Below are 17,038 nucleotides of genomic sequence, written 5' to 3'. Positions count from 1 at the left end.
ATGCATCAAGAAAGGGTTGGGAAATCTTCAAATTACAGTACCACGAAATGGGATGAGGTTTATATAGTTATCCTATGGAGTTTGTAGTTTTGAAAGGTTCCAAATTTTACAAAAATTGTATGCAGGCACGCCACGCCTTCGTATCTGCCTGCCTGCCTGCCCACCGGTTACATTCCGTGTTTTGGCATGAAATTCGATTTTTAGCTATTTTTATTTTGTCTTTTCAAAAACCTTTTAAAAGTTTCATGAAGTAATAAATACAAAAAAAATGTGAATACTGAGGTTCAGATGAACTGTGGTACATAGGCACACGTGTAGGTACATTGCAGGCAATTTATTATTAACTTCAATATGTTTATGATTACAATTACCAATACAAGTATATCAATCAAGTACTATATAGTTGAGATTCAAAAATTTCCAAAAAGTAAGTTCTACGAGAAACATAAAAGTTCAGATTCTTCGTGGACAGAAAAAGAAAACGAAGAAGAAGATGAGCCAGAAAGTAATAATTGGAAATCGAAAACTAAACATTTTTGGACCGACTCTCTGTGTATTTTAGAGTGTCACGGGCATGGGATAAATTGTGATGCTCTCTTCAGAGCACAAGTGTGACGAGCACACGCACGACAACTGACGTGGCAAATGGATGAAAACGAAGAAAAGAAATTAGAAAAGCCACACGAATCATGTCGGTGAAGTGAGAGGAAAACGACAAAATATTGTGATTTATTGATTTGTGGATAGAAGAAAACTCGTAACTTTATAAAAGACTATTTAAAGTTATCAAGAAAATTTTATAATAAAATCAGAGGTTTGCGCTTGAAGAAGATACGTATATCAATTAGATATTATTTCCAATTCAGATTAAGTACTATCTTAGAATACTGTTTACTTTTTTGGTTTCCATTTTCCAAAGTCCGTGCAATATCTCGAACTTTCAGCAGACACATTACTTGGTAGACATCTTTCGGTCTCAAATGCATTGTCTAAAACCTTTCGGATGTAGAATTATTTTAAAATTTGATTTGCATTTTGAATTCAGCTAAATTTGGCATAAAAACATTATTTCGTTCAGATCACAATTTATTGGTTTACAACAATTGTTTTTGGTTTCCGCTTTTTCTTCCTGTAAAATGCAAAATCCTGAAAAAATATATCGTGAAAATGTTTGGGATTCATTTATCGACTGTTAAACTTTAATTTTCCAATTTTATGCTAAAATTGCTCGAATAAAACTCGTTTTGAAACGGCGATTGAATTGGAACTTCCCGCGACAACGTTGGAAACGAGAGACGCAGACAAACGGGGTTAAAGGCACACCGAATTTACAAGACGAGATATCTCGCCGCGAAAGTTACCAGCACTCTCAGAATTGAGGCCCAATTCCCACTTTCTTTTTGTAAAATCAATTTTTTTGCGTTTTTTTTACGAATTTGGCCTAAAATTTGTATATTTACGCGAACAAAAAATTAAATTTGATTTGTTATCATTGATTTTTTGTCATATTCATAACGAGAACGTGTCCAAAACTTGGAAAATAATTTAGGACGATTTTCCATCATCGTTATTAAAATTTTAATATTTCTTGATTTTCTTGTTGGTTATAGTAACGTTACTCAATATTTATATATTTCTTGTTATTTTTTTAAATCATTTTTTAAACTATACTGAAGTTGTTATTTTGCAGGATGGCCGATAACTGGGGATCTGAAAACGTCGTCGCCGACGCCGCTCCGGCTACCGAAGCTCCAGAGGTTTGTATTTCGTATTTGGTTAAAAATTGCATTTAAAAAATATTGATAAAAATATTTCCAAAAAGAGTAAAACAAAAAATTAAATTAATTTTTACAGGTTGCTCTCTTCGGAAAATGGTCGCTCCAGAGCGTGAATGTATCCGACATCTCCCTTGTCGACTACATTCCAGTTAAGGAGAAGTCCGCCAAGTACCTTCCACATTCGGCTGGACGCTTCCAAGTCCGCCGTTTCCGCAAGGCCGCTTGCCCAATCGTCGAACGTCTCGCCAACTCCTTGATGATGCACGGACGCAACAACGGAAAGAAGCTTATGACCGTCAGAATCGTCAAGCACGCCTTTGAGATCATCTACTTGCTCACCGGAGAGGTATATCATTGATTAAATGTAGAAATTTTATTTTACCACGTTTCTATTCAGAACCCAGTCCAAGTTTTGGTCAACGCCGTTATCAACTCGGGACCACGTGAAGACTCCACCCGTATTGGACGTGCCGGAACTGTCCGCAGACAAGCTGTTGACGTTGCCCCACTCAGAAGAGTCAACCAGGTATATTAATTTTCCTGGTGATTCGTTTAATCATTTAGTTCTTTTTAGGCTATCTGGCTTCTCTGCACTGGAGCTCGTGAGGCTGCCTTCAGAAACGTTAAGACCATCGCCGAATGCTTGGCTGATGAGCTCATCAACGCCGCCAAGGGATCCTCCAACAGCTACGCTATCAAGAAGAAGGATGAGCTCGAGCGTGTCGCCAAGTCCAACCGATAAGCAACTTGTTGTTTTTCTTTATCCGGTTGTCCGGCAACTGATAAAGTATTGTTTGTTCATACTATTTGTTTTCTGTTCATCAATTTTTTCGCATTATAATCCTGTCATTCTCAGATGTTCCACATTACTATTCTGTACGCGTAGAACATGCGCTCCACCGCAATACACAATAGTGCACAATTTCCCCCCTTGCGTTTCAGGATATTTTTCGGGTATGCGTCATGTACTATTGATTTTCTGTGCAATAATTGCAACCGAAGCTCTTCTTAACACAGGTCTACAGCTGAAAATTGATGAATTATTCGACACCCCAGGTTTCGGTTCGAAAGAAGTTCCGGTTTGAGTGAAAAGGTTACAGGTCACACAAATAACTGGGCCGTTCTCGTATGCACATCGAAATTTTGGTTCAACTATCGTCATGTCTCCAACGTTTTGGCTCTTTATCACTCAATCAAACGATTAGGTATTCCTGACAGGTTAGAATATATCGGAAAACTAAAGTAAATGTAATTTAATTTAAGTAATATTATAATGATGCTGGCAGAAGACGTACCATGTAATTCAAGAAATCCGCGGCCTGGAACGGTTTACGCCGCCAGAGCGGGAACAAATCTTTACGGAAGTGACGTGGAAGTTGACTATCGAGGAGAAGAAGTCACTGTAAGATTCGGAATATTTATAGATTGAAAAAATTCCGATGTTTTTATTTCAGGTTGAAAGCTTCATCCGCGTTTTGACAGGACGTCATCATCCGGCGACACCTCGTTCAAAAAGACTGCTCACCGACCATCAGAGCAATGTTCTGATTTATCTCACTGGCCACGGAGGAGACAGTTTCATGAAATTCCAAGATTCTGAAGAGCTCACCAACGTTGATTTGGCGTATGCTATTCAAACGATGTTCGAGGATAACCGGTAAATATAATTTTAAATCGTTCAAAGTTTCGAATTTTCAAAAAATAATTTCAGGTATCACGAAATGCTTGTAATTGCTGATAGTTGCCGAAGTGCTTCAATGTATGAATGGATTGATTCACCAAATGTACTGAGTCTTTCTAGCAGTTTGACACACGAAGAGAGCTATTCTTACGATGTGGATACAGATATCGGAGTTTACGTTATCGATAGGTGTGGCTAAAATTTCGGTCAAAATATAGAAAAATCAGAAAATTTCAGATACACCCATTACACTGTTAACTTCCTAACAAAAGAAGTGAAAGCATTGAATTCGTCTGCGAATATGCAAGATTATATTGATTCTTGTCCAGCTAGAAAATGTCTATCAAATACAGGTGAGCTCGAAAATTTTAAATTATTCCGAAAGTTCACAGGACGATAAAATTTGACAAAATCAAGCTTCATTTTCCCTGTAAAAACCTTTCAAAACATAAATTCCTAGTAACCTAGAACTAGTCCCACTACATACAAACGTTGTATTCCAGGCGTTCGAAAAGATCATTATCCGAAAGATGTGAAACGAGTTCGCGTGACCGACTTCTTTGGATCATCAAGAATATTCCAACATCTCAGCGAAGAAATCGTGCTTGATGACGAGTTCTGGGCTTGATCCTAGTGGATTATATACCGTATATCTTCTATTAATATGGCCTCCCTATTAGACTTGCACTCCCTATTAGTATTGCCCCTCGGAGATCTTCCGAAAATTAGTATGGCACTCCCTATTAGTCTTGCACTCCCTAATAGCCTTGCGTTTACTCTTTTTTATTGCAGGCCCGTCTTGTTAGCTTCAGGATTTCAACGAAAAAATTTGCCTATTTTGCAACAGTTTTTCACAAAATTTCTACGAGATTGAAGTTTTTGAACTTATATGTTACAATTAAAATCAAATTTTCTGAATTTTTACATAAGATTCGAGCTTTTTCAGAAAAAAACTAGTAAGCTCAAAGTCAGAAAAATGTTCTGAAAATTAGTATTGCACTCCCTAATAGTCTTGCACTCCCTATTAATATTGCAAGCGGGAAGGCCATCGAAAAATAGTATTGCAGCCATATTAATAGAAGAAATACGGTAATTTATTTTGTCTACCCGACTTAATTCGATACTGGTCTATATTTTTATTGTTTTACTTGTACTTTTTTCATGAAATTTTCATAAAGTTTGTATAGTAATTTCAGTTGAAATTCTAATATACACACTAGCTTATTCAGGTTTTCGCAAAACAATAATCTATGTGGAAACAGTACCATAATATTAATCCGTCGGATTATTCAGTAGGAAGATAAAACTAAAAAAATTGCCGTATTTATACAGATATTTCCCAAACAATGTAATTTAGCCGAGAATGTTACATTTGGCTATGTTAAATAGTTTCTGTATTATCTCCCCAAATGGTAATTTTAGATGGTCTGTAAAATCCTTGAAATCTTCCTTATTTTTTCTGTGCTTTCAGCGACTTTCAAGGGAGCTCCATTTAGACGGATGGGTCCCGCCGCGCGCGCGCTCTATAAAAGTTTTAACATACGCGCCTTGAATGTTACAGTAAGTTTTAATGTTTACTGTAAAACATATATTATAAGTTGGAAATATTGAAAAATCAATAAATTCCAGTAACATTAAAGGTGCTGTTACCGTACGCGATCGTGCCAGATCTCGTAGATAAAATAATAGAAAAACATACTTTTATATCGATATGTTTATTGAGAGGAGGGGGAGAAGGACGGGTGTCCGTCTCCCAGCCTCCCGATAGAATGATGTTAATTCTCATAGAATAGAATGTCTCTACTCGATAAATAGAAACCGAGAGGCAGTATAGAACTGACCTCTCACATGCCGCCCTTTTTGAGCAGCTTCGTCCCGAAGCTTTTGATGTTAGGCTTACAGAACTCAGATTCCCAAAAAGAAAATGAACAGATGACGGTGACGGCATGCCATCCTACCCTCTCAAAAGTGCTTTGCCCTCAAAGCGCTAGTGTTTTAGTGCAAGAGTTTAAAGCCCTTTCAAGAAGGATAAACACCATATGAAAAAACTATACCAAATAAAATCCTACTCTCATCTCATTAAAATGCAATACAACAGACTCTCACTAATTTCTTTTGCCTCAGGCAGACACAATTACATATTTCAAAATGTGAAATTCTAAGAAAACGGACTTAACAATATAATTAGAGGTCATTTTACTCAACAGTAACTTATCTACATACAATACAAAGCAAATGGGGAACTCTTCAAACTAGTGTCTTTTCAATACTCAAAAAAAATGTGCGGGGAACTTTGCCTACTCAACACAATAAAATGGCTCAAACTTGGCTCATAATGCCCTCAGGCTAGAATAGAGATTGAATTAATAAAGAACAACTAATAATCAAAAGGAAAAAAAACTCAAGCCGCATCAGGGGGAGTTGTTCCAACGTCGGGAATTCCTTGACCGTTTGAAGAGAATCTGCTTTGTCCGTTTTGCAGAGGCGTGATGTGTATTGGAAACTGTCTCCATGCTCTTCCAACCAGACGAGAATAGAATAATAGAAGGGAAGGGGTTTGATGGTGATAGGAATGGGGGAATCCAAATAGATATTGGCGTGGCCTTGGTGTAGCGGTTTCGGCGCACTTAGGTGAACTCCTGACTCCTCTGAGTTCGCAGAAACAATTTTGGAACCTGCGATCTTACATACAGGGGCACTCCAAAATTATTTCCTGGCTCGGTGGGACCTCCATGTTACCGTACGCGATCGTGCCAGATCTCGTAGATAAAATAATAGAAAAACATACTTTTATATCGATATGTTTATTGAGAGGAGGGGGAGAAGGACGGGTGTCCGTCTCCCAGCCTCCCGATAGAATGATGTTAATTCTCATAGAATAGAATGTCTCTACTCTCTCGTGCTCTCTCACCCCACCAACTGTCGTTGACAGATGGCAATGATCAAGGGCACTCGATAAATAGAAACCGAGAGGCAGTATAGAACTGACCTCTCACAGTGCATACATGGAAAATTTGTAAAACAAAAATGCATAGCGAGCGCGGGGGGACCCATGCAAATCGTACGAATGTGCGAGAAACCACTCCATTTTAAAGTAAAAAGAAGAGTTTCTCTAAATATTATATAAATTTTGCAAACCGAAAAAATCTGAAGTTTGATTCTCAACTATCGTAATAATTTGATCTTTGCATCCGAATCAAACAAGGTGCGTACACGTTGAACCTGTAAAATATTGAAAAATGATCGAAAAACTTTCTGCCCGCAGAGGATAATATAAAGATCAGTATCAATGTATGGTAACTACATACAAAATCTCTCCAACTAACATTATGTTTCATAAAGAGAGCAAATGGTATATAACCATTTTGAAGATTCATTCGAATATCATTATTCTTTGCTTTCAACTCTCTAAAACCTTATTTACATTTTTAAAAAATTGCTTGAAATCAGAATTTCAGATGGCTCAAAACTTGATCTTCATCACAATTGCTCTTGTTGCAATCGTCAATGCCGGTCCAGGGGAGGAAAGAGAAAAAGGACCAGGAGAACACAAAAGAGGTGGAAAACATCACGGCTTCCCATCATTCTTTGGAAATGTATCTGCTGAAGGAAGGAAGGAAATCGCAGTGGTTTTTAAGAATGAGAATCTGACATTGGCTCAAGCTGACACTCAAATTGCATCTTTGGCTGAAAAATATGGATTTGCTGTAAGTCGAAATTTTGTTTTAGGGCAGAAAGTGTAGACACCCGGTTGCTTTTAAAAAATCTTGTTTTCTGAAAATTTTTTCGATTTAAAAAACAGTTAAATTTAATATAAAACATCTAAATTACAGTATTTGCGGTACGGTAGCTGAAAAGTTTCGATTGTGCCAAGACCCGAGACAGTAATTTTAGATCGATAATCGGATCTTCTGCAAACAATTAATGTATAATACAATTTTACAATAATTAGGTTGTTATTGTACACATTGAGCGTGTCTTTTTTCCAAGTATGCAACTACATACTATGTAGTGTGTAATATTCTAACAAATTGATCTAAAATTCGTCTAACGGTTTATTAAAGTGGAAAAAAAGTAGATGACAAAATATTCATAAATTTTCAGGCCGCATACAAAGAGCACAAAGAGAAGGAAGCTGTAAGACAAGCCGAAACAAAAAAGAACACAACTACAGTGATCAATAATCTTTCGTCAGTTGCCACGAAGCTTTCTGCAATTCGCGAGAACAAGGATCAAACCCGAAAGGCTCAACATGAAGCAATTGAGGCTCTTCGTAACGAAAATGGAGTTGAAGTTGACACAATTGAATTTATTGCTAAAAGATCCAGAGGATTCGGAGGACGTCATGGTGGACGAAAGGGAGGAAAAGGAGGAAAACATTTTGGTAAAAAGAATGGAGATAAGAAGAGAGGACCACATGGAGGAGATGAAGAAGGAAAGAAGACCAAAGAAGCTGCTCAATAATTTATTAGTGGTGCTTTTGTATTTTCTATTTTGTCAGATTCAAAAAGTAATAAATTAATGAACATATTGCATGGATTTTTGTGCAAATCCCAATTTTCACACATATGAAAGCATTCAAGACAGATATTATGCTAAAAAATCAAAAAAGTTCGTTAAATTCCTGATACGTTCATCTCACCCACAGAGTCGGCAGAAAACCAGGATCGGGGATGACGATCAGCCTTCCAACTCGGAATACTACATACTACGTATATACTCAACAAATGTTTTAAATTTTAAAAAAAAATTTCAGTCAAAGTTTTGGTAAATTGCCAAATGCATCTAAAGCCAGAAAAGCATTTTGGAAGCTTTTTGAAATTTTTGAAAAAAATCTGAAAATTCTTTCACCAATATACAAATTTAATATTTAAGTGAACTTGAAAAGCGCAAGTGATATAAAAAACAATAATTTGTTTTTGCAGATAAGATCTTATAAAAATCAATATCTGAAAAACTTCTATTTATTTTAACAGATATTTTATTTCTGAATACCGATTCTCGGCGATAAAAAATGGCCTTCATATTTTGGCAAAATGTAAATTTTTAGTCAATTTCTTGGAGTTACCAGGACGTTTCTCATTGAACTTTTCTTGGATAGTTCGAATTTCAGGTCGATTGCAACGAGGTGGTAATCCATCTCTGGTCACTTACTGGACTCGTATGTCTTACAATGAGCCTTTTCGTTTGTGGAAAATCTAAGAAACCGACTACAGCCTCTCCGGCAGCTCTTCCGTCATCAATTGAGAGTCCTGGACCACCAGTGCCACAGACTCAAAAATCTTCTAAATCGCAACAACCGGCTGGAAGTGCGGAGGAGAAGAAGAATCCAGAAAAGGCGGAGGATAAGGTATTTATTAAGATTAGCTGATGATTTAAGCTATATAAAAGACCTTAACGATAAATATTTCTGTTCCAGAAACCGGATGAGCCAGCAAAATCGAAAATCGAAAAAGAGTGAGAATGAAAAGTCGAAAAAGGGAAGTAGCAAGAAATCGGAAAAGAAGGAAAAAACTGAAGAGAAGAAATCGAAAAAGGATGAACCGAAAAAAGATGAGGAAGATGCGAAGAAGGGAGATGTTAAAGGAAAGGATGCATTCAAGAAACCAGTGGATGAAGCTGCAGTTGCTGCGAAGAAGGACCCTAACTATCAGGTATTATCTTTTTTAATCTGTAGTCTCTAAAACCCAAATATTTTCAGACACTCTGTGGACTTAACAATGACCTTTTCGGGCCTGACAAGAACCCAAAGAAACAATTCAAAGCTCCAACAAAAGTGGAGAAAGCTGATGTGAAGGACCCGCAATACGAGACATTGAACGGACTTGGTGAAGATTTGTTCAAGGACGAAAAGAAGGAAGATGAGGGAAAGAAGAAAGAATTCAAGCAACCAGAAAAAGTTCAGAAGGCAGATGCAAAAGATCCACAGTATGAGACATTGAATGAGGTTGATAAGGGAATTTTCAATAATGAAGAGAAGCCGTCGAAAAATGAGAATAAGAATGTTGAGAACAAGGATTAATTTTGAACTCGTGAAATGAAATTTTTTGATTTTATTATATTTTGTTGGCCCATCGTGGCTTGATTTCTGGAACAAGTGTCAAGTTTTAGGTTGTTAAAGTACAAATGCAACAGTAAAATAGGAGAACCTAGATTATTAACCTATAAATCTTATGGGCTACCGTGAAAGAGTAGGAAACTTTCTAAAAAAGACCTTGAAGCAAAAGCTTTGAATTCCCATGAAACATATTGCATATCTGGTATTAAAAGATCAAGAAACAATCATCAGATATTAATACATAGGAACCCAATTTTTTCATTGCATTCAGTACAAATTGAAACTGAAGTTTGTCTGAATCATTAAACATGAGAACTCTAAATGATATATTGAGCAAAAACATCAACTTTTTCACAAGTCATAACTGTTCCGAAATTCGTCGATTTCATGAAAAAAACAGCATCGATGATCACTAAGTCTCCAATTTCTCAGCACTCTCTCGTTGATCAACATCAATCTAAAAATCTGTATATAAAAGAGAAAGGATCTAACACAATTTATAACATCTTCTTTCCTTTTCTAGATGGCTTTCAAACGAATCTTCTTGGTTCTTCTACTCTCTGCGATTGCATTAGCTCGTCCAGATGGACCAGGAAGTCCAAATCGCGCTGATAAACCAGAAGGAAAGAAAGGACCAGGTGGAGCACCAGAAGGACCACACTTCTCAAGACCACTTCCACCATTCATTGCCAACCTCAGCATGGAAGCTAAGATCGAGTTTGATTCAGTTTTCAAGAATAAAAGTTTGACTCTTGCTCAAATTGATGCTCAAGATGCTCTTCTGGTTGAAAAGTATGGAGTTGCTGTAAGTTTGATACAGTTTTCCAAAATATCAGAACATACAAAAAAAATTCCAGTTACAACGTTAAATTTCAGGCAGTTTACAAAGAATTCAAAGCTAATGTAACCGCCTATCTTGCTGAAGTGAAGAAAAACCAAACAAAAGTGATCAGTAATTTGTCTTCTGTCGCTGAAAAGATCGATGCTATTTTGTCAAACAAGGACCAAACACGCAAGGCTCAACATGAAGCCCTCATTGCTCTTCGCAAAGAATTCCCTATTGAGTTTGATGTTCTCAGATTTATTAGCTCTCCAAAGAGAGACCCAAAAGGACCAGGAGGACTAAGAAGACCAAAGGGACCAAAAGGTCCAAAAGGGCCAGGAGGACCACATGGAAAGCCGCCAGGAGGACCAAAGAAGGTATCTGAGGAAAAAGAAGCTAGTGGAAGTGCTCAGGCATCCAGCGAAGACAAATAGATAATTTCAAGTTTCGGGGTTTTTATTGGAAAATAAAGAATTAATTCGGAATTTTTGAGTCATTTGAAAATTTTTTTTAATACTTATGGTCAGCAATATGTATTTTAGCAATATTTTTCTAATCGCGGCAAGTATTTCATCACTGGTGTCTTTTGAAAGTGTGCAAACTATATCTAATAAGTATTTGATAAACCACGAAACATCCGTGCTAAAATGAAAATAAAAATTTGCAACTATCTGAAGTTCTTTCATATTTCTTACTACATAACAGCTCTTTTGGTTATATTAAAGTGAAACATCAAACATTTCTTATTTTTACTTTTTTCTTGTTGCGGTAAACATGAAAATGGAAGCGATATACCGTATACATCATAGTTCAATCATAATGCCCCCTTGCAAACGGAGAAATCGAGGGGCCTCATAAACTTTTTCAACCTATAAAAGCATCACTCCAAAACTCCGTGGAAATTGTTCTAAACCATGATGTCTTTGAACACTTCTCTTCTTATTCTCCTCGTCGCCTCTTTTTCTTCGTTGGTACTGTCCCAAAATGACTCGAAGAAGGGTGGATTGCCAAAGAAAGTTCATTTCTCATTCGGGCCTGCATACTTGAGAAATTTGACAAAAGAAGAGAAACAACAATATTATGCAATCTTCGGAAATAAGGATTTGACAATCAAGCAACAGGAAGATCAGAGACTTGCTTTTGCTGAGAAACACGGATTCGGAGTACGTTGTCCTTTTTGCAAAAAAGTTTAAAGGAAACTTCCTGTCAAACAGAGACCCGGAAAATTATTTTAGAAGTATTTGGGAAGTTGTCAGGTTTTTGGCAGAAAAATTTCTCCGAAGGCCAGCTTACATTAGCAAAGGCCTACTTTCAAAGTACTGGGACATTTAAATTTAAGCTCAACAGCACATTTAAATTTAAGCTCAACTGCTCAATTACAGCAAGCTATCAAAGACGATATCAAACTGAAAGCTGGCAATCACGAACTCATCCGAAAGGAACGACCTGAAATCATCAAGAATCTTTTGGCTGCTCACGAGGCAACCATGAAGATTTTCGATAATAAGGATCAGACATTGAGCCAACGGGAAGCTGCAGTTAATGCTTTGAAGAAGAAATATCCACATGTATTTTTATATTTTGAATGCGTAAATTGTAGTTTCTTAATTTCAGGCACCATCAACCCTTTACTACATTTCTCGATTGATTACCGGAAACGGAAAACATCAAACTCCATTCATAAAGCATCACTAGATAATTCATTTTTTGAAATTTTAAAAATGAGTTTGTGAATTTATTAATTGAGTAAAAGTTTTTTGTGTGCTTCTAAAGACATTTGTTCTCTGAAACTAAGGATTTCTTCCTGCTTTGAAATCTGAATCGAGGATGAAAAACAAACTACGTAATCAAATATCTCGAGTTAATTCGCGAGTTCATTGTAATGCTGAACGAAGAGTTATGTCTAGCAAACCCTATGGGGAATATACCTTATATAAACACTTTTTTGCTTTTCAGAATTAGTTTTCATTTGATAACACGTGGCTGGTATTTAGTGTGACAACTGCCTCAATTTCAAAAGGAACATGACAAGTTCAGGAATTCAGCGGTGGGAAGAAATTCAACATGGATTACAACATATCTCTGAAGCAATTTCAGTTATTGTAAACTCTTTTCTGGTTTTTTTGATTATAAATAAATCGCCGAAAAAATTGGGTTCCTATAAATATCTGATGATCTACATTTCTGATTTTGAAATTCTTTATTCCTTTGTTGACTTCGTTGTGGCTCCGGTATGTTAAAAAAAATCATTGAATTTGCTTTGCTGAAACGATTCAGGAAAAATCTAAAATTGCAGTTCTTCTACTCATACGGACCTGCATTGCTTGTCATTGTAAATTTGGAAGAGTCATTGTTCAATAAGCCAATTGCATTTGTTCTTCTCTGTAAGACCATCAAATGATTTTCTTCACTAAATGATTACAGGCTCATATAGCGGATTCTTTGGAACGTCTATGGCAATTTTTGGAATTCATTTTATATATCGATATCTTGTGGCAACCGGGTAATTCTTGATTTCTAATCAAATTAGAAACTTATTTCAATTTCCAAACTTCTAGGAGCCTGCTTCTTGCCACCTTTTCCACGTGGAAAATTGTTTTATGGTTGTCATTCCCAATATTTTATGGAGTTGTTTGGGGAGCTGGTAGCTATTTTCTATGTGCACCATCAGAATATACAACTGAATTTGTGAGAGAGAACATTTTGAATAATTTTAATCTTCAAATGGAAGATATTGCATATTTTGGGCTCAATTTTTATGGAACCGATAATAATGGGAAACAATTCATAGTTTACGAGCAAGTTGTTGGAATTGTTGTCAATAGTTTTATTATTGTAAGTTCAAAGAATTGAAGGGGTAGCAAAATAGTGCTTGATCATGATGAAATTAATTGAGGAGTACTTTACAGTGCTTTTTTGGAATTTTTTTGGTTTTTTCGAGACTGGTATTGCATTTTTTGACTAGCCAGATAGTGAAGATTTTTGTACATTTATCGTTGTCATGGGTGCACTGCAATTGCCGTTTGGCAATCGAATTTTAGGTAATTTAGGCAATTTCAGCAATTTCCGAAATTGCCGATTGCCGAAAATTCACAAAACCGGCAATTGCCGAAATTGCGATTGCCGGAAATATAAATTTGAGACTTTTTGTAGATTTTAGGAGTTTTTATTCATTTTAATGAACAATTTTCAATGTTCAAGCTCAAAATGATTTAATACTTTCAGGATTGACCGTTTTCCAGAAAATTTTATTTTAAAGAATGACTAACCGAATGCTAAAAAACAAGGCGAAATTCTTTCAATTTCCAAATCATAATTAGGTTTCAAAACTGCCAAAAATTTCCGGCAATCGGCAATTTCGGTTATTGCCGGAATTGCAGAGTGTCGGAAATTTCCAATTGCCGCGCACCCCTGATTGTTGTCAAACATTTTAAGAATTTCATTCACAGATATGATCCACAGTGAGACTGAACAAAATTCCAGACGTCCTCTCTATCTACGGCCGTGTACTTTGGAGTCAAAACCTATTACAAAATAAATGAACTAACTAATAAAGTATCTCTAAGAACAAGTAATCTTCAGTCTCAATTATTGTATTCTCTTGTCGTTCAAACTATGATTCCTGTAATCTTAATGCACATTCCGGTTACAATTATTTACACATTTGCTTTCATGGGTCATGGAATGGGAACTATATGTGGAATTGCATCAATTACTATAAGTATGTATCCTGCTCTCGATCCACTTCCAACAATATTTATTATCAAAAATTATCGGAATTATGTTCTCAGTAAGGATTTACAGAGATTTGAAAATGTAAAATTAAGGTCAAACTAACCGTTTTCAGATATGTTTTCATGTTGCTCTGCGAAATATGAATCAGAAAATAACACTGCTTCAAGAGAAGCAGCAGTTATGCGACAGAACCCTAATCTAAGAAAAATATAATGACTTTCACAGTATAAATGTTGTTTCTGCCCGCAATAGTTGCATACATATCTCTTGAATTAGGTCTGTTTCATATTTAAAAAAATAGTTGTTCCCTCCAAATTCTTTGAGTATGGAAGCATAGAACACTGAGGAAAAACAACAATAAAACTTGAACAACAAACCCTTTTAATGCTGATTTATCATGCTGATTTCACCCGAGCAAAATCTTATGACTAATTTTCAAATACAATTGGAAACATCTCGACACGCCTGCCTACCATGAAATCCTAATACATCTCATTTTAATTGTTTCTAAAACTTTTGAACTTCTATAGCTATAATATATGTTGTCTTTCACCTACCAAGATCAACTCTCATATGTTTGAGCAAAAATGTTTCCTGGGCTCCTAAGCTTTTCCTTCCCTTTTATCTCATCCTCGTGACTCTCCCTCTTTTCGTACTTTGATTTTTCGAACTTTTTGTACTTTACATCTTGACTTGTCTATGCTACGCACTCTGCGTCTTGTCTCGTTTATTGTTAATTTGATGTTAAACTATAAAAAGTCCACGAATTCTCTTTTAGTCTGTGTCCGGTTTCCCTTTTCTCTTTTTTTCAGAAAAAACTATGCAGGTTTCCAGATTTCTAACAAGTTTCCACAGGTAAAATTGAAAAAGTTTGAAATATATTTACGGTAATTATAAAGTGGCTTTCAGATTGAGTACGGCATTACCAGCCTCTACAGAGAAATATTACTTTGAAACTGTGAAGCATGACAATCGAAATGAAGTGGTTGATTTTTTGAATAACAATTTCCGAGTGGAAGAACCATTGAGCAAGGTAATTTTGATATCTCTATCAGTTTGCCACCTCGATTTTTTAAAACTTTGACAGTTTTTGTCTAGATTGCCTTCGTTTTTATGAAGAACAAATAGTCCAATTGGTAAAATATTTTAGACCAAATACTTGATCAGTTATAATGGAGGATTTATTTATTTCTCTTAATTGAAATTTCATTATAGGCCGCTGGAATGACTGAATCTGACATACAATCATGTTTTGATGGAGTATTTGAAAGAGTATTGAAGAATGAAGTTTCCATTCTTGCAAGATCAAAACAGTCCGATGAAATTGTTGGATGTATGCTGAATTCTGTTTGGAAGAGAAATGATCCAAAAAAGAATGAAGATGAGGCAGAGGTTTGGTCTTACAATTAGTTAATAAAAGTTTTAGTTTAAATTTCTTGCCATAGGATTTTGAGTTCGGAGGGGATCGAAAAGGCGTAATGACAATTGGAGAAATATTAAATGAACTTCATGAATCCTTCTGGAAACTACGTCCAGATCAGCATACAGTCTTGCATTTTGAAATTTCGTCTGTTAATAAGAATCATCAGAGACAAGGATTGGCATCAAAATTCATGAATTGGACGGAGAAAAAGGAACTTTTGAAGGTAATTGGTTTTTTCGGAACTTATATTTAATATATCAAGTTTTTTCAGTCTGTAGAAGCAAGCAGCATTGTCGCTGAGGCTTCATCATTGGCTAATCAAATTCTGTTAAGCAAAAGAGGATATGAGACTGTTGCTTCAACTCTCTTGAGTTCTCGTATTGATGTGAATGGAAAACAAATTCTTGTGTGTGATGATGGAACAGATCGAGTTGATTTAGTTTTTAAAGAGTTGAATTAATTTTCATTAGTTATCATTGAAGCTTGTGTAAATATTAATAAAGATATCAATAGTTCAACTTTTGAAGTGTACATTGGATTGTGTGTTTTACTTGAAATACAATTATCCGCATTATGAGTAACTTCAAAACGGGTTTTCTAGGAATCGAATGACAAACTTAAGTGGAAAGTTTACTCTTTCACCTGTTTCATTCTTTGACTTATGTGAACTGTCCTCATTTTTTTCTGAAAATACTTTGAATGATACCTATAGCCACACATAAGATGCTCAGAATATTTCTAAATGCCAGTCATAATGAATTTTCTGTTAAATTTTCTGTAGAGTTCTAAAAATAATGCAATCGTTTATGAGCTATTTTGTGCCCATTGTGCCCAATTTTGTCCATAACGTCAATGCCATGGGGTTTCTGCTGGACACATCTCATAGTCAGGTTACCTGTTATTACCTGTTATTTTAACTACCGGTTAGTGGGTAACCATATGTCAGAAGTACTGCCTACCGTCTATTTTCATTTTTTGGTGTGAAGTTCGAGATTTGAATTCTGTAGACTTACGCAATTTTTTGGTTTTCTTTGGAAATGCGTGCGTATACGCTATAAGCTCAGGTCGCCTCAAACCCAACAGGCTTTTCTGGGCCTGCATTTTTTTCATTGGTTCGAACTTGATCACAGAAATACTCACATGGCTGTATTATTTAACTGATTTGGCGAATAAATCTATTTTGTCGAAATTCATTGATTAATGGTAAGAATAGGTCTCTTGTATTCTATGTTAAACTTATTTTTTGATGCTGCAACTCCCACCGCTTCTTCTCAAAACTTCTACCAAAAATTTTAATTTCCCATTTTTGTTTACATTTGTTGTTGAATTGAATCTTCTATTTGACATGTATATCGAGAGATAGAGACAACGAGAATCACATGGTGAGAAAATACGAAATTGTGTCATAAAATATCATGTTCCATTTTCCATTTTCATGTATCTTTTCCGTTTCAACTTATTCAGTTTTTGGTATGAAACTATTATTTTCAGACAGCGAATATTTTTATAAAACCTAGGTTAACTTTTGAGTTTTTCTAAT

The 17,038-nt window shown here is 35.8% G+C and overlaps 7 protein-coding genes, 2 non-coding genes and 1 pseudogene across 10 annotated transcripts; 9 read left to right on the top strand and 1 right to left on the bottom strand.

Moving 5' to 3' along the window:
* The first annotated feature begins 546 nt into the window (after positions 1–546).
* On the top strand, positions 547–735 carry T05E11.10. The gene has a single exon (NR_056610.1). It is a non-coding gene; the product is annotated as an Unclassified non-coding RNA T05E11.10 (non-coding RNA).
* Positions 736–1,690: 955 nt separating this feature from the next.
* Positions 1,691–2,634, top strand: rps-5 (Small ribosomal subunit protein uS7). Its single transcript, NM_069676.7, has 4 exons — positions 1,691–1,757; positions 1,855–2,124; positions 2,176–2,304; positions 2,353–2,634. The coding sequence occupies exons 1-4, from the start codon at positions 1,692–1,694 to the stop codon at positions 2,518–2,520; spliced, it is 633 nt and encodes a 210-aa protein (NP_502077.1). The 5' UTR covers position 1,691; the 3' UTR covers positions 2,521–2,634.
* An 83-nt stretch (positions 2,635–2,717) lies between these two features.
* pigk-1 (Putative GPI-anchor transamidase) lies at positions 2,718–4,651 on the top strand. The gene is made up of 7 exons (NM_001380460.2): positions 2,718–2,834; positions 2,879–2,996; positions 3,042–3,180; positions 3,233–3,435; positions 3,490–3,648; positions 3,697–3,812; positions 3,963–4,651. The coding sequence occupies exons 1-7, from the start codon at positions 2,735–2,737 to the stop codon at positions 4,085–4,087; spliced, it is 960 nt and encodes a 319-aa protein (NP_001366758.1). The 5' UTR covers positions 2,718–2,734; the 3' UTR covers positions 4,088–4,651.
* Positions 4,652–5,156: 505 nt separating this feature from the next.
* T05E11.9 lies at positions 5,157–6,318 on the bottom strand. Its single transcript, NR_002665.1, has one exon. It is a non-coding gene; the product is annotated as an Unclassified non-coding RNA T05E11.9 (non-coding RNA).
* A 593-nt stretch (positions 6,319–6,911) lies between these two features.
* Positions 6,912–7,998, top strand: srlf-24 (SXP/RAL-2 family protein Ani s 5-like cation-binding domain-containing protein). Its single transcript, NM_069674.2, has 2 exons — positions 6,912–7,166; positions 7,564–7,998. The coding sequence occupies exons 1-2, from the start codon at positions 6,918–6,920 to the stop codon at positions 7,921–7,923; spliced, it is 609 nt and encodes a 202-aa protein (NP_502075.1). The 5' UTR covers positions 6,912–6,917; the 3' UTR covers positions 7,924–7,998.
* A 475-nt stretch (positions 7,999–8,473) lies between these two features.
* T05E11.7 lies at positions 8,474–9,481 on the top strand (annotated as a pseudogene). Its single transcript has 4 exons — positions 8,474–8,497; positions 8,573–8,809; positions 8,879–9,113; positions 9,161–9,481. Coding segments are annotated over exons 1-4 (817 nt in total).
* A 546-nt stretch (positions 9,482–10,027) lies between these two features.
* srlf-17 (SXP/RAL-2 family protein Ani s 5-like cation-binding domain-containing protein) lies at positions 10,028–10,825 on the top strand. Its single transcript, NM_069672.3, has 2 exons — positions 10,028–10,322; positions 10,394–10,825. The coding sequence occupies exons 1-2, from the start codon at positions 10,041–10,043 to the stop codon at positions 10,772–10,774; spliced, it is 663 nt and encodes a 220-aa protein (NP_502073.1). The 5' UTR covers positions 10,028–10,040; the 3' UTR covers positions 10,775–10,825.
* A 427-nt stretch (positions 10,826–11,252) lies between these two features.
* srlf-18 (SXP/RAL-2 family protein Ani s 5-like cation-binding domain-containing protein) lies at positions 11,253–12,105 on the top strand. Its single transcript, NM_069671.6, has 3 exons — positions 11,253–11,503; positions 11,723–11,908; positions 11,955–12,105. Exons 1-3 carry the CDS (start codon positions 11,258–11,260, stop codon positions 12,033–12,035), a joined length of 513 nt encoding a protein of 170 aa, NP_502072.1. The 5' UTR covers positions 11,253–11,257; the 3' UTR covers positions 12,036–12,105.
* Positions 12,106–12,364: 259 nt separating this feature from the next.
* On the top strand, positions 12,365–14,288 carry str-3 (Serpentine receptor class r-10; the record flags this gene model as incomplete). Its single annotated transcript, NM_069670.2, has 6 exons — positions 12,365–12,571; positions 12,637–12,724; positions 12,765–12,843; positions 12,899–13,175; positions 13,824–14,130; positions 14,188–14,288. The coding sequence occupies 6 exons, from the start codon at positions 12,365–12,367 to the stop codon at positions 14,286–14,288; spliced, it is 1,059 nt and encodes a 352-aa protein (NP_502071.2).
* A 465-nt stretch (positions 14,289–14,753) lies between these two features.
* On the top strand, positions 14,754–16,019 carry M7.12 (aralkylamine N-acetyltransferase). The gene is made up of 5 exons (NM_069669.5): positions 14,754–14,930; positions 14,985–15,108; positions 15,291–15,467; positions 15,521–15,721; positions 15,770–16,019. Exons 1-5 carry the CDS (start codon positions 14,896–14,898, stop codon positions 15,956–15,958), a joined length of 726 nt encoding a protein of 241 aa, NP_502070.2. The 5' UTR covers positions 14,754–14,895; the 3' UTR covers positions 15,959–16,019.
* Positions 16,020–17,038: the final 1,019 nt, after the last annotated feature.

Source organism: Caenorhabditis elegans, chromosome IV, assembly GCF_000002985.6.
Source record: "Caenorhabditis elegans chromosome IV".
NCBI lineage: Eukaryota > Metazoa > Nematoda > Chromadorea > Rhabditida > Rhabditidae > Caenorhabditis > Caenorhabditis elegans.
Note: the sequence above shows the minus strand (reverse complement) of the source record. Positions and strands in the feature narration are given on the sequence as shown.